The 20,129-nt window shown below is 39.5% G+C and overlaps 1 protein-coding gene across 3 annotated transcripts in view; it reads right to left on the bottom strand.

The window, feature by feature from the left end:
• Positions 1-20,129, bottom strand: part of PPP2R3A (protein phosphatase 2 regulatory subunit B''alpha) — a 226,071-nt gene that overhangs the window by 49,793 nt on the left and 156,149 nt on the right. For all 3 annotated transcript variants that reach the window (XM_004712102.2, XM_045287446.1, XM_004712103.3), the window contains 4 exons: positions 17,967-18,053; positions 9,843-9,999; positions 5,373-5,421; positions 4,327-4,416 (listed from right to left, as the gene is read on the bottom strand). In XM_004712102.2, coding sequence (XP_004712159.1) covers positions 4,327-4,416; positions 5,373-5,421; positions 9,843-9,999; positions 17,967-18,053 — 383 coding nt within the window. The remainder of the gene's footprint in view (positions 1-4,326; positions 4,417-5,372; positions 5,422-9,842; positions 10,000-17,966; positions 18,054-20,129) is intronic.

Genomic DNA, 20,129 nt, shown 5'->3' on the forward strand with positions numbered 1-20,129 from the left:
ACAATATATACCAAACAATATAATATATGACCCTGTCCTGAAGGGTCATTGTGAATCGGCATCAACTCAATGACAGAGTTTTTTGTTGTTGCCTATAATTATTAAAATTTATATTCTTATGCTCATATTGGACATTAAATTACTATCTTTGAAATGAAAATCAAGTTACTTAAAAATAATCGAATAACTTTCCTCTTCAGAAATTCACTGTCATAGATTTGATTCTGACTCACAGCAACCCTGTAGGGCAGTACTGAACTGCCCCTGTGGGTTTCCAAGACTGATAGCCTCAACTTTCTCATGAGGAGCAGCTGGTGGTTTCAAACTGCTGACCTTGTGGTTAGCAGCCCAATGTATTAACCTGCTATGCCACCAGGGCTACAAATAAGTTTCCTGGATTATTTTTATTCCTACTTAGATGATTTCCAAACAATACATTCAACATTTTAGATGGTCCTTGAACGAGCATTTAGACAGCAGAGCCCGTTTTGCCTGCAAATCACATCCAGGACTGCACCCTCACCCTCTGGGGGGGGGGGATCAGAAACCATTCAGGAACTAGAATGATGTGTGTTTTGTCGGTACTATACTGCACCTTGGTTGAATCATCCCTTCCTATAACCCTTTGGTCAGGGGATATCCAATTGTCTATAGATGGGCTTTGGGTCTCTACTCCAACCCCTGTCGTTTGCATTGATATAGTTGTTTGTTTTGGATATTTTGATACCTGATACTGGTGACACCTCATGATCACAAAGGCTGGTGTGCTTCTTCCATATAGGCTTATTTGCTTCCCTGCTAGATGACTGTTTGTTTGACTTCAAGTCTTTTAAGACACCAGATGCTATCTCTTTTGATAGCCAGGCACCATCCACTCTCTCCACCACATTTGCTTATGTACCCATTTTGTTTTCAGTGATCATGTCAGGAAGGTATATCAAGAGTATCAAAGAGTGCCAGATTATTAGAACAAAGTGCTCTTATGTTTAGGGAGGCCTTGAGTAGAGGCCCAAAGTCTTCCTGCTATCTTAATACTTAACATATAAATATCTGTACATTGGCCTCTATTCCTTTCATTATAAATTAAGATATTTACACATATGCATGCCTATATAGCTACACCTCTATAAATAGCTTTTGCCTCCTATTTATTTCCTCTATTTCCTTTCACCTTCCTCCTATTCCACTATCATGCTCACCCTCCATTTGGCCCTCAGTAATTCTTCTCGGATACATTACACTTGATTAACCCCCACCAGGCATTGTATGCCTCCTTGCCATCAATTTTAGATCTCCTGTTGTTCCCTTATCCCTGAGTTTGTTGGCTCCCCACTTCCACTCCTCACCCTCTCCTCTCCCATATCCCCTCAGAACCGCTGGTCCCACTGATTTCTCCTTGGGATTGTTCGTCCTACCTATCTTATATAGATAGACATAGAGTAAAAGAAAAAGAAAAACAAACAAACAAACAAACAAACCAAATCAAGAAAAAAACCCCAGTAGATAGTTCCAGGGCTGTCTGTTGATCCTTATGTATGTTTTATGATCAAGTATGATGAGGTGTCAAAGCCCTGTTCCCCAAGTCAGAAGTCTATTTTCAGGATTCCTTGGGAACTTACTTACTTTTCTCTGCTTGCTGCCCTTTGTGTTTCACCCTGCTTTGCATGGGGCAGACCTGGCACACTTTCTGCACAGTGTCTCCAGTGCTGTCCCCCATTGGCTGGACTATTTTAACCCCAAACTCACTACCAATGGATTTGTGATCAGGATATACAATTACAAAATAAACAGTAAAGTATAGAAATAGACTCACATTAAGAGAAAAATAAAGGGCTACAGAGGGCAGAAATGCAGGTGGGATAACTGGCATTTCAGAAACAAAAAAAGATAAATGGATGGCATGAAGTATTTGAGGAGAGATTTTCTATAATTAAAAAAATATAAAAGAATGAAATTGGGAAGGTTAATAGAATATCAAACAGTCAATAAAAGGAAAAACATGTAATTCTTAATTTTTCTGACATTAGGTAATCTAACCAAATCGACCAAAACATTCAAAATAATAGGTTAATGAATTAATACTGCTGTGCGAAAAATAATGTCAAAAATACTGTATTGTATGATCCGGTTTATCATTTCATTTCCGGGGGAGAGAATACTAGTGAGAGAGAAGTCGACTGGAAGAGGAAGGGGAGACATGGGCATCAGGAGGAGTTCCTTTTCTGGAAATGTCTTCTAAAGAAAAAATTGCGGGTATTACAACTACTTAGTCATAAGTATGAGAGGATATTTAGGAGAACACACCCTAAAATTTTGGAGTATATGGTAATAAAAAATTAATTCAGTGGAAATAATTTAGATGTCCCAACAGTATATAACAGTACACAGCTGACCCTTGAACAACAGGTTAGAACTGCAAGGGTCCACTTATATGACGAAATTTTTAAGTAAGTATATTGGAGATTTGTGATAATTTGAAAAAGCTCATCTATGAATTGTACAGCCTAGAAATAAAAAAAGTTAGGTATTCCATGAATGCACAAAATGTTCATATATATGTAGTAAATATATTTCACAACTTACTATCATAAAATATATAAATTATTATAAACAATTTATCAAATATACACATAAACTAAACACATTCACAGTCAAGATAAATGTACATAAAAAGATGCAGTATTAAATCCTAACTGTACAAGCTAACTATAGTGTACATACAGTATTACTGTAAGAATTCTGTAGCCATTTCCTATTGCTATTGTGGTGAGCTCAAGCACTCTGAGTATCCACTTTAAAGAGTTTGTGACACTAGTCATTTCTGTGGGAGCAGTTTCTCTCCAGTAAATTGTGTCATGCAGTAAAAAATGATTTCTTGCAGTTCTGTGTACGTTTTTTGGTGTTCACTGCAGTACTATCAGCCTTTCACCATAAACCATTGGAAGTGCCACTAGTGATGCTGGCAGTGCTTCTAAGAAGCAGAGAAATTAATCCAGTGTAAGGACCACTGTAAATAAAGAAAAGGCAATTGGTGATGTCATTGCTGCAGCTACCTCCAGCAGGTGCAGGAAACATGATACTTTTAGCAAAATATCTGTTTATCTCGTATTGCAATGCAGCTTTTACAAGGGTACAGCATAATGCATATAACATAATTCTGGTGAGTAGTAGACTATCAGTAGGTAAGTTTTTGGGCGGCCAAAAGTTATAAGCTTATTTCAACTTCCCCTAACTTCTGTGTTGTTCAAAGATCAACTGTTAATAAAAATGACTATACAATATATACCAAACAATATAATATATGACCCTGTCCTGAAGGGTCATTGTGAATCGGCATCAACTCAATGACAGAGTTTTTTGTTGTTGCCTATAATTATTAAAATTTATATTCTTATGCTCATATTGGACATTAAATTACTATCTTTGAAATGAAAATCAAGTTACTTAAAAATAATCGAATAACTTTCCTCTTCAGAAATTCACTGTCATAGATTTGATTCTGACTCACAGCAACCCTGTAGGGCAGTACTGAACTGCCCCTGTGGGTTTCCAAGACTGATAGCCTCAACTTTCTCATGAGGAGCAGCTGGTGGTTTCAAACTGCTGACCTTGTGGTTAGCAGCCCAATGTATTAACCTGCTATGCCACCAGGGCTACAAATAAGTTTCCTGGATTATTTTTATTCCTACTTAGATGATTTCCAAACAATACATTCAACATTTTAGATGGTCCTTGAACGAGCATTTAGACAGCAGAGCCCGTTTTGCCTGCAAATCACATCCAGGACTGCACCCTCACCCTCTCCTTTGGTCCTGAGCACACAGTACAATCTACACCACAGAAAGTGAGAGATTCAGATTTCTAGCTTAGACAAGAGACAGATGAGCGTGGAGAAAGGTCATATAATGTCTGAGTACAAATGAAGGCATGTTTGAAAGTGTCAAAGGAAGGGAGAAATTATTCTAATGAAAGGAATGAGGACCTACCTGTGCTGTTTTCTTTCCCTGTCTAATTCATTACTGAACCATTAAGCCTGCAAAACAGCGAACAGGCTCAGGTCTGTTCCCATGTCCCTATTAACACTTACTTGGTCTAATTTACCCTTAGCCTTACTTACCCTCAAAGCCAGTCACCCGAGTCTCCGGGGTATTGCACTGCTCTCGGTGCTGTGACTGTGGATTCAGTGCCTGTTTCATTCCTACCTCAGAGCCCCCAAAAGACCGTCATCTTGGACCCCCCAGGGCTTATTCACTAAGTACACATCGCAGCTTTCCAGGCCTCATGCGCCCCTCTTATATCTTGGCAAAGAAAAGTTGGAAGTCATACCTGGTGGGGTTTCTTTTATCTTCCTCAGAGATTAAAAACCAAACAAAATCTGCATAGCTCATTCTTCCTTCTTCCTGTACTGTTTTTCCCCTGGGAGCAGAGAGAAGCAGAAGAAGACAGTGCTAATAAAATTTGTTGAACAGTTATTTGGAAAAACGTAGTAGGATGCTGCTGTTGTTGGGTGCCGTGGAGTCAGTACTGACTCATAGCCGCCACATGTTACACAGAGCAAAACACTATTCTGTCCTGAGCCCTCCTCGATCAGCACTGTTTGAGTGCTTGTTGCAACTAGTAAATCAATTAAGGAAGTAACAGGTTACATAATTCAGAATAAGGAAAGCTCAAGATACAGTTCTTGGGTAAGTATAGCCCTCTCTGAGGCATGCCCAGAGGAAGGCCTTTCTCTGGTCCTTGGCTCCTTGGACTTTTGGGGCAGGCCTGGTCTCTAACATGCTGAAGAAACTGTCAGAAAGTTTTTCAACTCTGCCCATAAGTGCCTGGAGGCACTGTACTCTTATCAGCATGCTTCGCTTTGTGGGCTACACCGAGCAGTCTGTCTCCGGGTTCTACTGCTCCTATTTCTCTCACCGCTTCTTGCTGTTTTAGCTGTTTCCTGGATCTAGGAGGTTCCCAGTAAAGGGACCTAGGGTCCAAAGAATGTGCTCCACGTAGTCTCTTCTTCACCTTAAATGAACAGTCACACCCGGGCATTCAGTGGTAGTTACAAGAAAGGCCATATAAAAGACCCATCACACTGTAAAGGCATGTCTTGTTTCCAGAGGTTAGAGGGTAAAGCCAGGAGGCATTTGAAAATCAGAAGGAAATAAATCTGGCCTCTAATTTGAAGTGCAAATAATTAGCAGGATCACAAACTGTTAACTTTATTTAAATGTAAGACTAATATATCTTAATCACTCTCCTGTGTTAAGACATATGTATTTTCTTTATTACTTGACCCAGTATTTCTGTCAAAATACGGGAGAAGTATTGCTAAAATGAGATTGTTAAAATATTGATAATTTTTAAGTGCCAATGAGGCTTCTTACCTTGTTACTGCTCCAGAGAATATCCTTTCAATAATCCTGTTTGATGAGGCTAAAGGTAATAAGAAATTACAGAGCTATTAGAAACATGCACCATGAAGGTCATACTTTTGGCAAATTTCTTTTCACTATCTATAAGCTAAAGCACAGCAATCTTCCATGATGAGAATTAATAGTTAAAACAGGTAAGAAAAAAAAAATGAATAGCCGAACTTTTATTTATGTATAATTATGATTTTTGGAAGAACTTGAGGTAGTTATATACATGAATATACAAAGGGCTTCAAAACCTTTGTAGAAAATGAAATGTATGGGATTTGTATTAATCTTATTACTCATCATGAACAAGAACAGAAATTCCTCTATACAAGACAAGTTTTATTCTAGGAGGGGAACTGATTGTACAGTTCCTAGTATAGGGTCTTGGGGTAAAAATATGGGTGGTTGGTTTGTAGAAGACTATGGATGACAGTGGAAGGCCAAAATCCATTTGCAGGGTCCTTCCATGCATTAAACGTCCAGTGAATCCCCTCTGATCATAGTCCAGGGATGTGAATAGCCTTGCTATCAGACAGAGAACATTGCAAAGTCGATTATAACAGATGCAGTTTACAGTTAAAATGTAACAACGTATCATTTGACCAATTTTTAAGTTGTTTCAGTTTCTAACATTTTCTGCTTATTTTTCGATTTAGGGTTTTCTGTGTTTTGTTGTTTTTGGTTTGTTTCTTTTATAAGATTTTCTGTATATAAAATTCAGGATAGGTAAATCTATAGAGGCAGTAACTGGATGAATAATTACTTAGGCATGGCAGGGGAGGTTGGGGGGAAATGGGGAGTTAACAACTAGTATAAGAAATTTTAAAAATTTCTGAAATTGATTGTGGTGATGATTGCACAATTCTGCTTATTATGGTTGAACTATTAAATTGTATGATATGTGAGTTATATGACAACAAAACTATTAAACAAAACAAAACCATTGCAGATACAGTACATATAAAATGTGTGTAAATGAACTCTACATACAGAAAAAAAATAAATAACATGGTAGGAAAAAAAGGAATATGGGTGGTGCTTTCAAGTAGACTTCTACAAAGGATAACAAAGACGCCATCAACATCCTTTTCTTGTATTCCCATTTTTATATAAGTCCAGGATATAACACAGGGTTTAAAAATTCCTTAAGTAGGTTTGGTTCAAGGAAAGAGATAAATATATCCTAAGATAATATGGTGCTTTTTGATGATCGGGACTAGTGCTGGATCCTTGAGACTACAGCAATATACCTCACTGTAAGGTCAGAATAACTAAAGGCATTATTAGTTAAAGAGAGAAAGAAAGAGATGCCTGGGGACTTCAGGCATTGGGATAGGGTGCAGGATGGAATCTATACTTTAAAAAGTGCCTCTGGCAACAGATGCACACTGAACTGTCAAGTCATTGGAGAATTAGCAGCTGTCCACATTGAACTCTTCTGCAGAGTGAGGTACCCAACCCCACTACCACTGACTTCACTCCAACTGGTATAGAGCTGCTAGGGAAAAGGAGAACGGCCCCATAGTTTCCAAGGCTGTAATATTTAGGGAAGCAGACAGCCACATTTTCCTGGTAGGCTTGGACCATTGACCTTCTAGTCAGCAGCCAAGTACTTAAACCTTGTGTGCCAGGAGTTAAATACAGACAACAGAAAGGTAAATTAGTTTGGCCGAAGAAAACTAGAGCTGTGTCAGTACAGTCACACCTGGAAATATACCAAAGCTTGGCACATAGTAAAGTCTGGGTGCATACAGACCTCCTCGATTTTACTGTGCACTGGTTTGTGGTGTTAATAATTTATACGAAGTTAACAAAAAGAGAAGTGCATAGGCAAGGAAAGGATATTGAATGCCAAACTAAAGTTATCTGAACCCATGAAAAGATTTAGCCTCCTAAAAACTGAAGGTCCTTGCTCAGCTGGCCTATAAATTAAGGACAGGTTAGTGATTGGGCAATTATGTGCAAGAGCTTCATAATGCAGACCAAGAAGCCTACTTTTATGGACTTCATCCCACCAGTACATCATATTGAAGTGATCTGTTTCTGACAGGTTATAACCTTGAAAGATGAATGAGCAATTCTACTCCACATATGGTGTCACCGTGAGTCAGATTTAACTCGATGGTAACTGAGTGGTGTGGCCAACGTGTTGGGTTGATGGTTCCAATCCACCAGCTGATCGGTGGGAGAAAGAAAAGCCAGCCTGCTCCCATAAAGATTTATAGTCTCAGAACCCTATATCATGTTACTATGAGATCTAACGGACTTGATGGCAATGGATTATATTCATAACTATGAAGGAGCCCCGCTGGAGCAGAGGTTCAAGAACTTAGTTGCTAACTGAAAGGATGGTGGTTCAAAACAACCACATAGTGTTCACATAGGACAAAGTTGGGGTAGTCTATCCCATAAAGATATACCACATTGGAAACCCCAAGGGGCAGTTTTGCAATGCCCTGTAAGGTAGTTATGGGTCAAAATTCACTTGATGGCAGTGGGTCTGTTAATTTGGTTAAGGTTATTCAAAGAGCCCAGAGAGTCGTGCATGACCCTCAGAGCCAGGCTCATGCTAAACGAGATCATCTGTCCACTGGTCACCGGGAATGGGGAGGTGCACAGCTCATAACACTGCCCTATACCCCTATGAATACCTCATTTTCTTTCAATCATTTTATTGGGGGCTCATACAACTCTTATCACAATCCATACATATATCAATTGTGTAAAGCACATTTGTACATCCGTTGCCATCATCATTCGCAAAACATTTGCTCTCCACTTAAGCCCTTGGCATCAGCTCATTTTCTCTCTCCTTCCCCCTCCCCCCTCCCTCATGAACCCTCGATAATTTATAAATTACTATTTTGTCATATCTTACACTGTCCAACATCTCCCTTCACTTACTTTTCTGTTGTCCATCCCCCAGGGAGGAGGTTATATGTAGATTCTTGTAATCGGTTCCCCCTTTCCACCCCACCCTCCCTCCATGAATATCTCATTTTCTTAGGATGCTTGCCATTAGTCACAGACATACAAAACAACAAAAGCAAAATTCAACATTTACTTAAGACAGTACTCTGCTCTATTTACAAGGTTAAAAGGCTGCTTTAAACACTGCTCTGAGAAAACTTTTAAGGAGCGAACGGGATGACCTCATGAGAGAAAAAGACTTTATGAGGTTAAGTAAAGAAGTATTGCTACAAATGAGAAACCTTTATTAAACAAAAACATTAAAATGTGAAGCTGTTATTTTTTGGCATGTCTTGTATCTGAAGGTGGTGGTTCTGTCTCTAACATTTCGCTGAAGAATTCTGTGCGCTTCTATTTAGACCACACCAAAATGGCAACTTTGTTGTCCTCAAGGCTCATATCGTGTTCCTTTAAATGTTCTTTGAGTTTGGGGAAGGAAAGGTTTGCAGGGGGCAGAGCAGAGCTGTCGTGTGGATGGGATGAGGTTTCCAGTGAAATTCCGGGAGGGCAGTCCTTGCCACCTTCAAAGAGTGTCTGGTGCCTTGTGATGGAAAAAATTCATCAGCACAAATTTCCCGGTCCTTTTCTCACCAATCCAGTTTTCCACTTTCAGAAAAACTTTTCCTAATAGGGAGAAAGAGGAAGCTTTCTATCTTGTAAAGATTTATAGCCAGTTTCTGGCATCCCTCATAGAATCATTAGGAGTTGGGAGTTTGTTCTACTTTTTTTGGTTTCTTCCTAATAACCCCCCCATGATTGTCCTGGGTCTTTTGGGAAAATCTATCAAGATTACCCCTGGAATGAAAAAAAAAAAGCAGTTGTCATAACTTTCTGAGCTGATCTCTGCCTTGAATTTCACTGGCTCAGCTGATCTCCTTGGAAGCCGCTGCTTTGATTGGACCTTTTTTGAACACACCGTAATGGGACTGAGACAAAAGCCATCCACTGACCGCAGAGGCATGCTCAAACATGTTTAAAAAAAAAAAAAATAAACCCATGCATGTATGAATTGGAGCCATAGTAGGCAATACTTTTTAATTTGCTCTTGTATATATAGTACTTAGCTAGAATATTAAATCATAAAGGCAACAGGTTCTAAGTTTACAATGGGCAAAAATAAGTAAAAGAGTAACATCAAGTGATAGGCAATTTTATTTTCTAACCAAAGAAAGCACACAAAATTTATCTTAAAAAAAAATCTTTTCTGGAACTCGATTCTATAAAGCAAGTATCCATGAGTCTGAGAGGGAAAAAAAACTTGCCAAATGAGCAACAACATTTCATCCTTGCGGTTTATAGAGATGCTGTTAAATGGGAACATTTCTAAAGCTGCATATACGAGTATATTCTCTTACAAATACACTTGGCACAGGTGTGGATCTCACTGATTCACCACCAGAAAACATACATATAACTTCTGTCATCCTCAGAAATGGTCAAGTCTTAACTTACAGAGTCACTCACCCTGATCATTGTATCGAGATAGATCACTCTGGCTGATGTAGAGGTCATGGTCACTATCTAGTTCCCAGAATTTACAATAAATAACATAGAAATGTTCATAGGAGAAGTAATCTGTGATTTGGTTTATATCTTCTTCTTCTTCCAAAAGGGCTAGAGTCTGAAATGGTAGGAAGAAAACAATTAATTTATGAAAACCTACCTATGACCATTGTATATAGTCTAGCAAAAGTTTTGTATAAAGGGAATTAAAATTTTTGATTTGGGTACCAAATCAGGAACTTGAGTAAGTGACCTACTTAACCAACTGACGAATCAATAAGCATTTACTAAGTTCTGTAAGAGGTTAGAGGCTGCAAGGGTACACGAGCAGAGGGAAGGAAGAACCATCACCAAGGGGCCCACAGCTGTTCAGATGTTTACTGACCAGCAAGCCCAGAACAGTCAGGTAGCAGCTAAGCTACATGGCCACAAACTAACATTGCACTTAAAGTTTCAGTTATGTGAGCATGATATTATAAACAGTGGGCATTCTGATATAGAATTTGATTTTCAGAATTAAATTAAATTTACTATAAAGGTTGGTCAGACATATGAGGGGGTGTCAAAAAGTTTGAGGGGAAATGCCACTAATTTAATTTTATTTCCAGTTTTCCACGAACTTTTGAAGTTTCATTAGATGCATGTGATTGTGATGATACATGGTGGCATGGTATGGAAGCACAGGGGGTAGAGCCATCAGGCTCTGAACTGGAAGTGCACCTGGTCTCCCTCACCTCACCGTGCTCTTAGGAAAATCACCAGAACAAATACTATTCAACTAGAATGCTATGATCAACCAAATGAACACATATGAAGGGGTACCCAAAAAACCTGGAATTTTTTTTCCAAAGTGTATTAGACTGGGTTGACTAGAGAAACAAATTTATTGACACTCATATATGTGTAAGAACTTTATATCAATAAGTAATTATGCATCGATAAAACATCCCAGCCCCAGGCTTCAACCCGGTGTGCCAAGACATGAATACAATATACCAGCATGTAGCAGGGAACCAATAGAGAGGTCTATGGGGCTGGCCGTAATCCCAACTACTTGCCACCATCCCGCATCCCCCACCTTGAATAATGCACTTCAGAGGACAGCACTGAAACTACAGGCCCGGGAGAAAGGCACATCAGATCAGAGCACATAGGAGCAAATGAAGAGGGAAGTAGAGAGAGTGGATCACATCCTGGCCCACCACATGCCATGGGTGATATTCCTGCTTAGAGCAGCCCATGCACAGAGAGGATCATAGGGTCAGCCCCACCAAGAGACATGATGTCCCTCGCTGACCCATAGCGCTACGGAGACAACACTGGAGACACAGTGTGGGAATTATGCCCAATCTAACCGCATGGCACTGGGGTGAAACACTAAGGGCATGCAACAGAGCAGCAAGGGAACAAAGCAATGAAGTTCTCGGGGAATTCCAAAAATAGACTTTGGGGCCGTGGCACCCCATCAGACTCAACTGGAAAACACTCCTAAAGGTCAACAAGCAGACCTGGAACTTTTATAGGCTTTTCCTTTTTTGTCCTTGGTATTTTGTTGTTGTTGTTACTTGTTTTTTTGTTTTGTTTTGTCTTCCTTTGTTGTTTTGTTTGGCTTTGCCTTATTTTTGCACTTATTATTGTCTCTGCATGTCTATCTAGATAAGATATGCAGGATAAACAATTCAGAGGAGAGAAAACAAGAGGACCGATGGTTCCAGGGGGACACGGGAGAGTGTCAACCAACCCAGGGACAAGGGAACACGTGATCTAAAATTGATGGCGAGAAGGGTGTAGGACGCCTGGTGAGGCTTAATCAAGGGCAATGTAACAGAGAGGAATTACTGAAACCCCAATGAAGATCGAACATGATAGTGGGACTACAGGAAAGTAAAAGGACATATAGAAAAGAACTAGGAGGCAAAGGACATTTATAGATGTCTAAATACAGGTATGGACATATGTAAATATATTTATATATAACTGTAGGGAAATAGATCTATGTACATATGCTTATATGTTAAGTATTAAGGTAGCAGACGGACGTTGGGCCTCTACTCAAGTACTCCCTCAATGCAAGAACACTTTGTTCTAATAACTTGTCATTCCATGATGCTGAGCTTCCTGACATGGTCGCTGAAGACAAAATGGGTGCATAAGCAAATGTGGTGAAGAAAGTTGATGGTACTCGACTATCAAAAGATATATAGTGTCTGGGGTGTAAAAGGTTTGAAGATAAACAAGCGGCCATCTCGCTGAGAAGAAACAAAGAAGCACACCAGCCTGTGTGATCGTGAGGTGTCAATGGGATCAGGTGTCAGGCATCTAAGACCCAGAACAAAAACTCATATCAATGTGAATGAGGGGGTGCATGGAGTGGAGACCCAAAGCCCATCTGTAGAAAATTGGACATCCTCTTACTGAAGGGTAACAAGGAAGAGATGAACCTGTCAGGGTGTGGTGTAGCAGTGATGAAACATACAACTTTCCTCTAGTTCTTTAATCCTACTCCACCCCCCCACCCCATCCTGACCTCAATTCTACCTTACAAATCTGACTAGACCAGAGCATGTACACTCCTACAGATAAGAGCTCCCAACACAGGGATTCCAGGACTGATAAACCCCTCTGGACCAATAATGAGAGTAGTGATACCAGGAGGGGAAGGGGAAGATGGGGGGAGATAGACAACAGAAAAGTGGAGAAGGGAGACATCTGTCAGTGTAAGACACGAAGAATAACAATAATTTATAAATTATCAGGGTTCAAGAGGGAGGGAGGGTGGGTCATGGGGGAAATGAGGAGCTGATGCCAAGGGCTCAAGTAGAAAGAAAATATTTTGAAAATGATGATGACAACATATGCATAAATGTGCTTGACACAATGGATGTATGTATGGATTGTGATACGAGCTGTAAGAGCCCCCAATAAAATAATTAAAAAAACAACAACACTCCCGCTCAGTCCAGAGCAAGTTCATAAGTTTTATATTAGCCCGTAAGTCTGATATTAGCCATGAATTCCTCTTCAGACTCATGGAGCACATATAATGATGTTGAATGCAGTAAGATCATAGGATGAGTCCTATGGATCCAATGGCAGTGGATGCATCTCCAGGATTCTGACTGCTATCGGTGTGGCTCTGTATGATTTGTCAACAGGAAGGCGTGGCAGAGACAGAGAGAGAATGTGGCCCTCCTGTTCTGGTGGCAGAATCAAGAGAGGAAGTTCCCAGAATCCTCATGATAACGCTACTCCCACAAGAAGCAATAATCAAGCAGTGAGCTGATTGATAGGCTAGACTCCACCCCTTCATCCTTTTATCAAGTTGACATGAAATTGTGTAACTCAAACACAAAACTATGTATTAAATTTTTTTTTTTTACAAAACTTAATTACCCTCAATGTACTTTCCATTACACTTAATACATCTGTCAAATCTGAGAAAACATTCTTGGAAACATTTTTCAAACTCATCTATTTGGATGGCTGACAGCTTGTCCTTCGTTTTTTTTTTTTCTTCACTTCTTCTATGGTTGTCAAATCTCTGTCCTTTCATGTCCTTCATTCACGGAAACAAAAAGAAGCTACACAGAGCGAGGTCTGGTAAATAAGGTACATGGGGCAAGAGAGGCATACTGTTTTGCCCCAAACTGGGGCACTGAGATGGTGCATTGTCGTGGTGGCAAAACCAGTCCCCCATCTGCCACAAATCAGGCCTTTTTTGGGGGTCACACACATCTTTTCAGAACCTCTAAATAGAAAGCTTGATTAGGTGTCTGACCTGGTGGAACAAGCTCCAAATGTACTATGAGTTGACATTTTCATCTGTTTGGGAAGTTGACGGATATCCAGAATGAGGTTTGTCATCAATTGATACTCATACACTTGCGTTTTTCCCATAGCACTGTTCTTGTAAGGTATGTTCAATACCACAGCAGTTTCTGCTACATTTTTCCCAAGCAGGAAACAATTTCACAGTGGCATACTGTTTTCTTAAATCAGCCTACTGTTTTCTTAAATCAGCCATCACAAAAATAAACAGGTTTGAGCGGAACTGTTTTTATGAAAAAATTCACTGTGACCAGAGAGAAGCTGCCCAGGCAATGCCACTGGGTGCACTAACTCAGAGTGAGTTGCTTGATGCTTGCCTAGCGGGAAAAATGTGTATTATAAAAGCTCCACTAGGTGGAGCTTTTTCATTTTTGGGGGGTGGTAAGGGTGGGTGGGGTGGCTGATAAATGAAGACATTTTCTAAAATCAAAGATTCATAAAGAAAATGAAAATAAACCATAAAGCAGCTTAGGAAGCAGAAAAAAATGATAGAAATAATATCAGATACATCCATTAGCACAATACAGGTGAATGAGTTAAATTCCATATTGAAAGACTTTCAAATTGAGTATGAAAACTGAACCCAAAACTCAGATCTAGATATATGCTGTATATAGGCGCTAAACCTCAAAAGATTAAAAATAAAAATGAAAAAGATGGACAAATATATACTAACCCCAAACAATGACAAATCTGTCAAACACCTTAAGACATGGACAAAGTTAGAGCTTATTATGCTTAGCAAAGTCAGTCAATCTCATAAAGATTTTTATAACATCATTATTATGAAGGAAAATGAAAAAGAAAAGAGCTTCTTACAACAAAGGACAAGACTTTCAAGACTGCGAGGCCAAGGTTGGAGGTTGGGGTAGAGGGTGGGGGAAGGAAAGGGATAGGAAACTATGGAGGGAGTGGAGGTGGGAAAATAAAAGAAAAAAGACAAACCAAGCAAATGCAATAACAAAATAATACATATGTCAATATCAATAGAAAATAAAAATTTAAGGTGAAAAACTTTTTAAGAGACAAAGGGTTATTTCATTATACAAATTTATTACACCGATAAAAAATTATTTAAGAATGGAAAACCACACTGCTTTGCAAACTGAAAAAGATGACCAAATTATGGTAAATATACCCGATGGAATATTTTTCAGTTAGAAAAATTATATAAAGTTTATACAGAAACAAGGAAAAATCATGATGTGGGAAGTACAAAGTATATAATACTGTACCATTAAGGTAAAAATCCAAAACCCTTATTTGTGCATGAAGGAGAGTAGGAGAACATATGCAAAGATGATAGTAATTGTACTAGGGTGGTAAAGTATATTTTTTCTTGTTTCTCAAACTTGAGTGTACATTTTTCTTTTACAAAATGGCCTCTATCTCGGGGAGGAGACCAGCCAGTCAGGGAGCGATGCAGCAACGATGAAAAATAAAACTTTCCTTGGGTTCCTAAATGTTTCCTCCCCGCCCCCACTATCATGATCCAAATTCTACCTTGCAAGTCTGGCTAGACCAGAGGATGTACACTGGTACAGATAGGAACTGGAAACACAGGGAATCCAGCGCGGATGATCCCTTCAGGACCAGTGGTGTGAGTGGCGATACTGGGAGGATAGAGTGAGAGTGGGTTGGAAAGAGGGAACCGATTAAAAGGAACTATATGTGACCCCCTCCCTGGGGGACAGACAACAGAAAAGTGGGTGAAGGGAGATGTCGGACAGGCAAGATATGACAAAATAATAATTTATAAATTATCAAGGGCTCATGAGGGAGGGGGGAGCGGGGAGGGAGGGGAAAAATGAAGACCTAATGCCCCGGGGGCTTAAGTGGAGTGGAAATGTTTCGAGAATGATTAGGGCAACGAATGTACAAATGTGCTTTACACAATTGATGTATATATGGATTTGTGATAAGAGTTGTATGAGCCCCTAATAAAACGATTGAAAAAAAAAAGGCCTTTGAAGTGTATAAAGTGGCATACTTTTAATAAAATAAATCCCGAGAAAGCAAGGTGCTACCATTTCCACCACGAGTCAGCCTAAAAAGGAGCCTTGGTTACGAGCATGGGTTATGAGCGGGACTGCTAACTGCAAAGCCAGAAGTTTGAACCCACCCGTCACTCTACTGGAGAAAGATGAAGCTTCTGTTCTTATAAAGATTTAAAGCCTCAGAACCCAAAGGGTCAGTCTCACTGTGGCCATGACTTAGAACTGACTCGATGGCAGTGAGATGAGCTGGGCTGGCATAGAATGAAAAATAGGCATAACTGATTATAAAATAAAAATGAAAACCATGAACAGATATCTGCCAACCCCAAACAATGATGAGTCTGTCAAACACCTAAGACATGGACCAAATTAGAGCATCTAATGCTTAGCAAAGTCAGTCAATCTCATAAAGATATTTTGTAACTTCATTATTATAAAGGAAAATGAAAAAGAAAAGTGGTTTTTACACCAAAGGAAAGTGTTGTTAAGGATATAAGTGGAAATATGAATTAGTATAGCCTTTCAGAAAGGCCACTTGGATCTAACAAACTGAAATGTACATATGATTTGAATCCTGATTTCTGCCTGACTGTCTATTCTAGAGACATTGTTACTCATGTGCATATTAAAGGAAAATACAAGGATGTTCACTAAATTATTGTTCATTAAATCATGCAATGGAATATTATGCAGTCGTTTAAAAAATGAGATAGATTTATGTGATTCAAGTAGAACAATACATATTTTTAAGTAAAAAACCCCTGCAAGTTTAAAAGAATAGTATGACTCCAAATAAAAAAAATCTATAAAACAAAAACACAAAATGAAACTATATTCTCAGTACACATTCAACATACTTAATGGAATAAAACCGCAGATAATATGGGTTTACTCTTGGAAAAGGCGTGGAATAGTAGGATGGGGAGATAAAGACTTCTGCTTCTTACGGTAGATGTGTTCAGACTATTTGAGCATTTTGTGAGCATGTATTCATGTACTAAGAGGAAGACTAAGGAGAAAGGTAGAGAGGGAACCATAGAAGAAACTAAATCATGCTTTAAGAAGCAGAACACTTGAATATTACTTCTAGTCCAGTAACTTACTTGTTGTATGGTCTTATTTAAGTCCCATTTTTGTGCCTCAAATTTCATCATCAGAAAAATAATATGTATAATAATAATGATTCAGAAACTCTAATGTGCCTCAGGGGTGTAAGGGGTTATTATTATCAGTTAACGTGTGAACTCAATCACTACCTTTTAGTCAATGCTGATTCACAGCCACCAGCTTCTTTAATGAAATTACTATCCTAACCTGTCCCATAACTACTGAGAAACCAAACAGGCATCAGGTGTTCAATAACTATTAACAATGATTGTGATGATGACTGTTATATTTAGAATAAAAATGTTTGTATATGTCCATCATGGATAGCTAATTTTTCCAAATCTTTATCATCTCAGCTGAAGACAGAGAGGGAGAGAGGAAAAAACAAAGGTAAACAAGGTACTATTGAGAATAGGTCTACTTTTTTTTGGTTTATAGATACTTAATCAGGCATGAAAGCAAATTCAATGAAAGGCTCCCACAGTGGGCAATACTTTTTAATCTCTCATTTGATAAAATAAATTAAATAATGGAATGAAACTTAATTTTCATACGAGGAAATGTGAGCATTTTCCTTCAGCAGGTGCTAGATAAGAGTCATTGCTGAAAGGATCAATTCCAAATGCTTGGAAGCATTTCTTCTGCAAGGCTTTCTTCAACCTGGCCCTAGAGCATCCTTCCAGCCTCATCTGGGGTCACTCTCTTGTGAAGCCTGCTCTTTGGCCCTGAAGACTACTTTTCAGTTTCATAAGATAATGATTGCACGCTCCTGTGACTTTGTTTATCCTGCTTCTTTTAGCTGGACTCCCCCTTCCTTGCAATATTTATCTCAGTAACTTCTCAATATCTGCCAAGGCCAAGGTCACTGGGAGTTCTTCAGTGAAGCATTTACACTGCAATCTTTACACATCTCTGCAGAATTTCCCAAGCCTGGAATGGCTCAGAGCCTTCTTTCCTTGGGTCCACAGTCCATAGCAATTTATCTTTATCTGAGTAACTCACCCCAGGGTCTTTAAATAGTGGATAAATACTTAATGACTGAAGATACCAATAGTGCTCTGCGTACAGTGAACATGCAAATATCCCTTAAATGATGTAAATAACAATATTATTTAAATTGCTCTTTCTATTTGAGTTCCAAGGTGAGGCATACTTGCAAAAAGTTGCTCTTTCTTATCTCTGTTGAAGTGATTTTTCCACTCCATGATCTGTTGACTGTGTAGAATATTCTTTGAATAACCTGGTTCCAAAGCAAAAACAAAACCAAGTAAAAACATTGAAGACATTGCGCAGTAGAGGACATTCTTAATCCTTATTTCAAATATAAAATGTTCCACATTTCACCCACAAGTGTGATGTTCACCATAGTTTCTTGCTGTCACTTTTGATTAAGAGGTTCTTCCTCTGGTGTTAACAAACCCAGGACAAGGGAACAACAAGTAATCCAAATCGGTGGTGAGGAGGGTGTGGGAGGCCTGGTAGGGTGTGATCAAGGGTAATGTAACCGAGAGGAAATACTGAAACTTGAATGAAGGCTGAGCATGATAGTGGGACAAGAGGAAAGTAAAAAGAAATAGAGGAAAGAGCTAAAAGGCAAATGGCATTTATAGAGGTGTAAATAAAGGCATGTACATATGTAAATATATTTATATATGAGGATGGGGAAATAGATTTATGTGCATGTATTTATAAGTTTAGTATGAAGGTAGCAGATGGACATTGAGCCTCGACTCAAGTACTCCCTCAATGCAAGAATACTTTGTTCTATTAAACTGGCATTCCACGATGCTCACCTTCCTAACACGATCGCTGAAGACAAAGCAGGTACATAAGCAAATGTGGTGAAGAAAGCTGATGGAGCCCGGCTATCAAAAGATATAGTGCCTGGGGTCTTAAAGGCTTGAAGGTAAACAAGCGGCCACCTAGCTCAGAAGCAACAAAGCCCACATGGAAGAAGCCCACCAGCCTGCGCGATCACGAGGTGTCTAAGGAATCAGGTATCAGACATCAAAGAACAAAAAATCCTCATTGTGACTGAGGGGGAGTGCGGAGTGGGGACCCAAAGCCCATCTGCAGGCAACTGGACATCCACTTACGGAAGAGTCGCGGGGAGGAGACGAGTCAGTCAGGGTGCAGTGTAGCAACAATGAAACATTCAACTTTCCTCTAGTTCCTTCCCTCCACTATCATGATCCCAATCCTAACTTACAAACCTGGTTAGACCAGAGCATGTACAGTGGTGCAGATAGGAACTGGAAACACAGGGACTCCAGGATGGATAATCCCTTCAGGACCAGTCGTGAGAGTGGCGATACCAGGAGGGTGGAGGGAAGGTGGGGTGGAAAGGGGAACTGATTATAAGGATCTACATATAACCTCCTTCCTGGGGGACAGACAACAGAAAAGTGGGTGAAGGGAGAAGTTGGACAGTGTAAGATAAGACAAAATAATAATTTATACATTATCAAGGGGTACATGAGGAAGTGGGGAGTGGGGAGGGAGGGGGAAAAATGAAGAGCCGATGCCAAGGGAATAAGTGGAAAGCAAAGGTTTTGAGAAGATAACAGCAACGAATGTACAAATGTGCTTTACACAATTGATGTTTGCATGGACTGTGATAAGAGTTGCATGAGCCTCCAATAAAATGATTAAAAAAAAAAAAGAAAAGAAAACCAATGATCAAGAAATAAATAAATGAAAAAAGGGGGAAAAGTTCTTCCTCCATAAACTTGCCAAGAGTTTTTCTTTTTAAATAATAAATGCTAATTTTATCCAAAATTTTTACACATATTGAGTTATTTAGATTATTTGTTCTCCTTCAATCTGTTAATATGAAAAATTATTGTGATTTTCTAATGTTAAATAAACTTTGTATTGTTAGAATAAATGTGCCAATTGGACCAATAGGAGCATGTGGGCGGAGTTTCACTGGGGGACTATTGAAATAAATAAAGACAGGTGGCATTCCCATCTCTCTCTTGCTCCCTGGTGATCGGCCCAGATAGTTCTCCGCCTCAACCTGTGAGCTATACTACCTGTGAGCCAAGCCAACCCAGGGATTGTGTAGCTAGAGCTTGAGGATCCTTTGAGACATTCTTCACCACACTGCTGGTGAATTCACGGCTGGAGAATGAGGCTGGTGGATCTTGTCACCGTGCTTGAATGGAGATCCCATGGGGCCTGCCAACTTCACTGAGATACCCGAGCTACTGACTGTTGCGGACCCACCCTGCTGTCTGCTGCCTTGACTGAGGGAAGACTCTGTTGACTGCCTCCTTGACCTTGGATTCGGCAGCCCACATGAGTTGAAGGACTT

The sequence above is a fragment of the Echinops telfairi genome, unplaced genomic scaffold (assembly GCF_000313985.2).
Source record: "Echinops telfairi isolate 266 unplaced genomic scaffold, ASM31398v2 ScPeMD7_16;HRSCAF=60, whole genome shotgun sequence".
Classification (NCBI taxonomy): domain Eukaryota; kingdom Metazoa; phylum Chordata; class Mammalia; order Afrosoricida; family Tenrecidae; genus Echinops; species Echinops telfairi.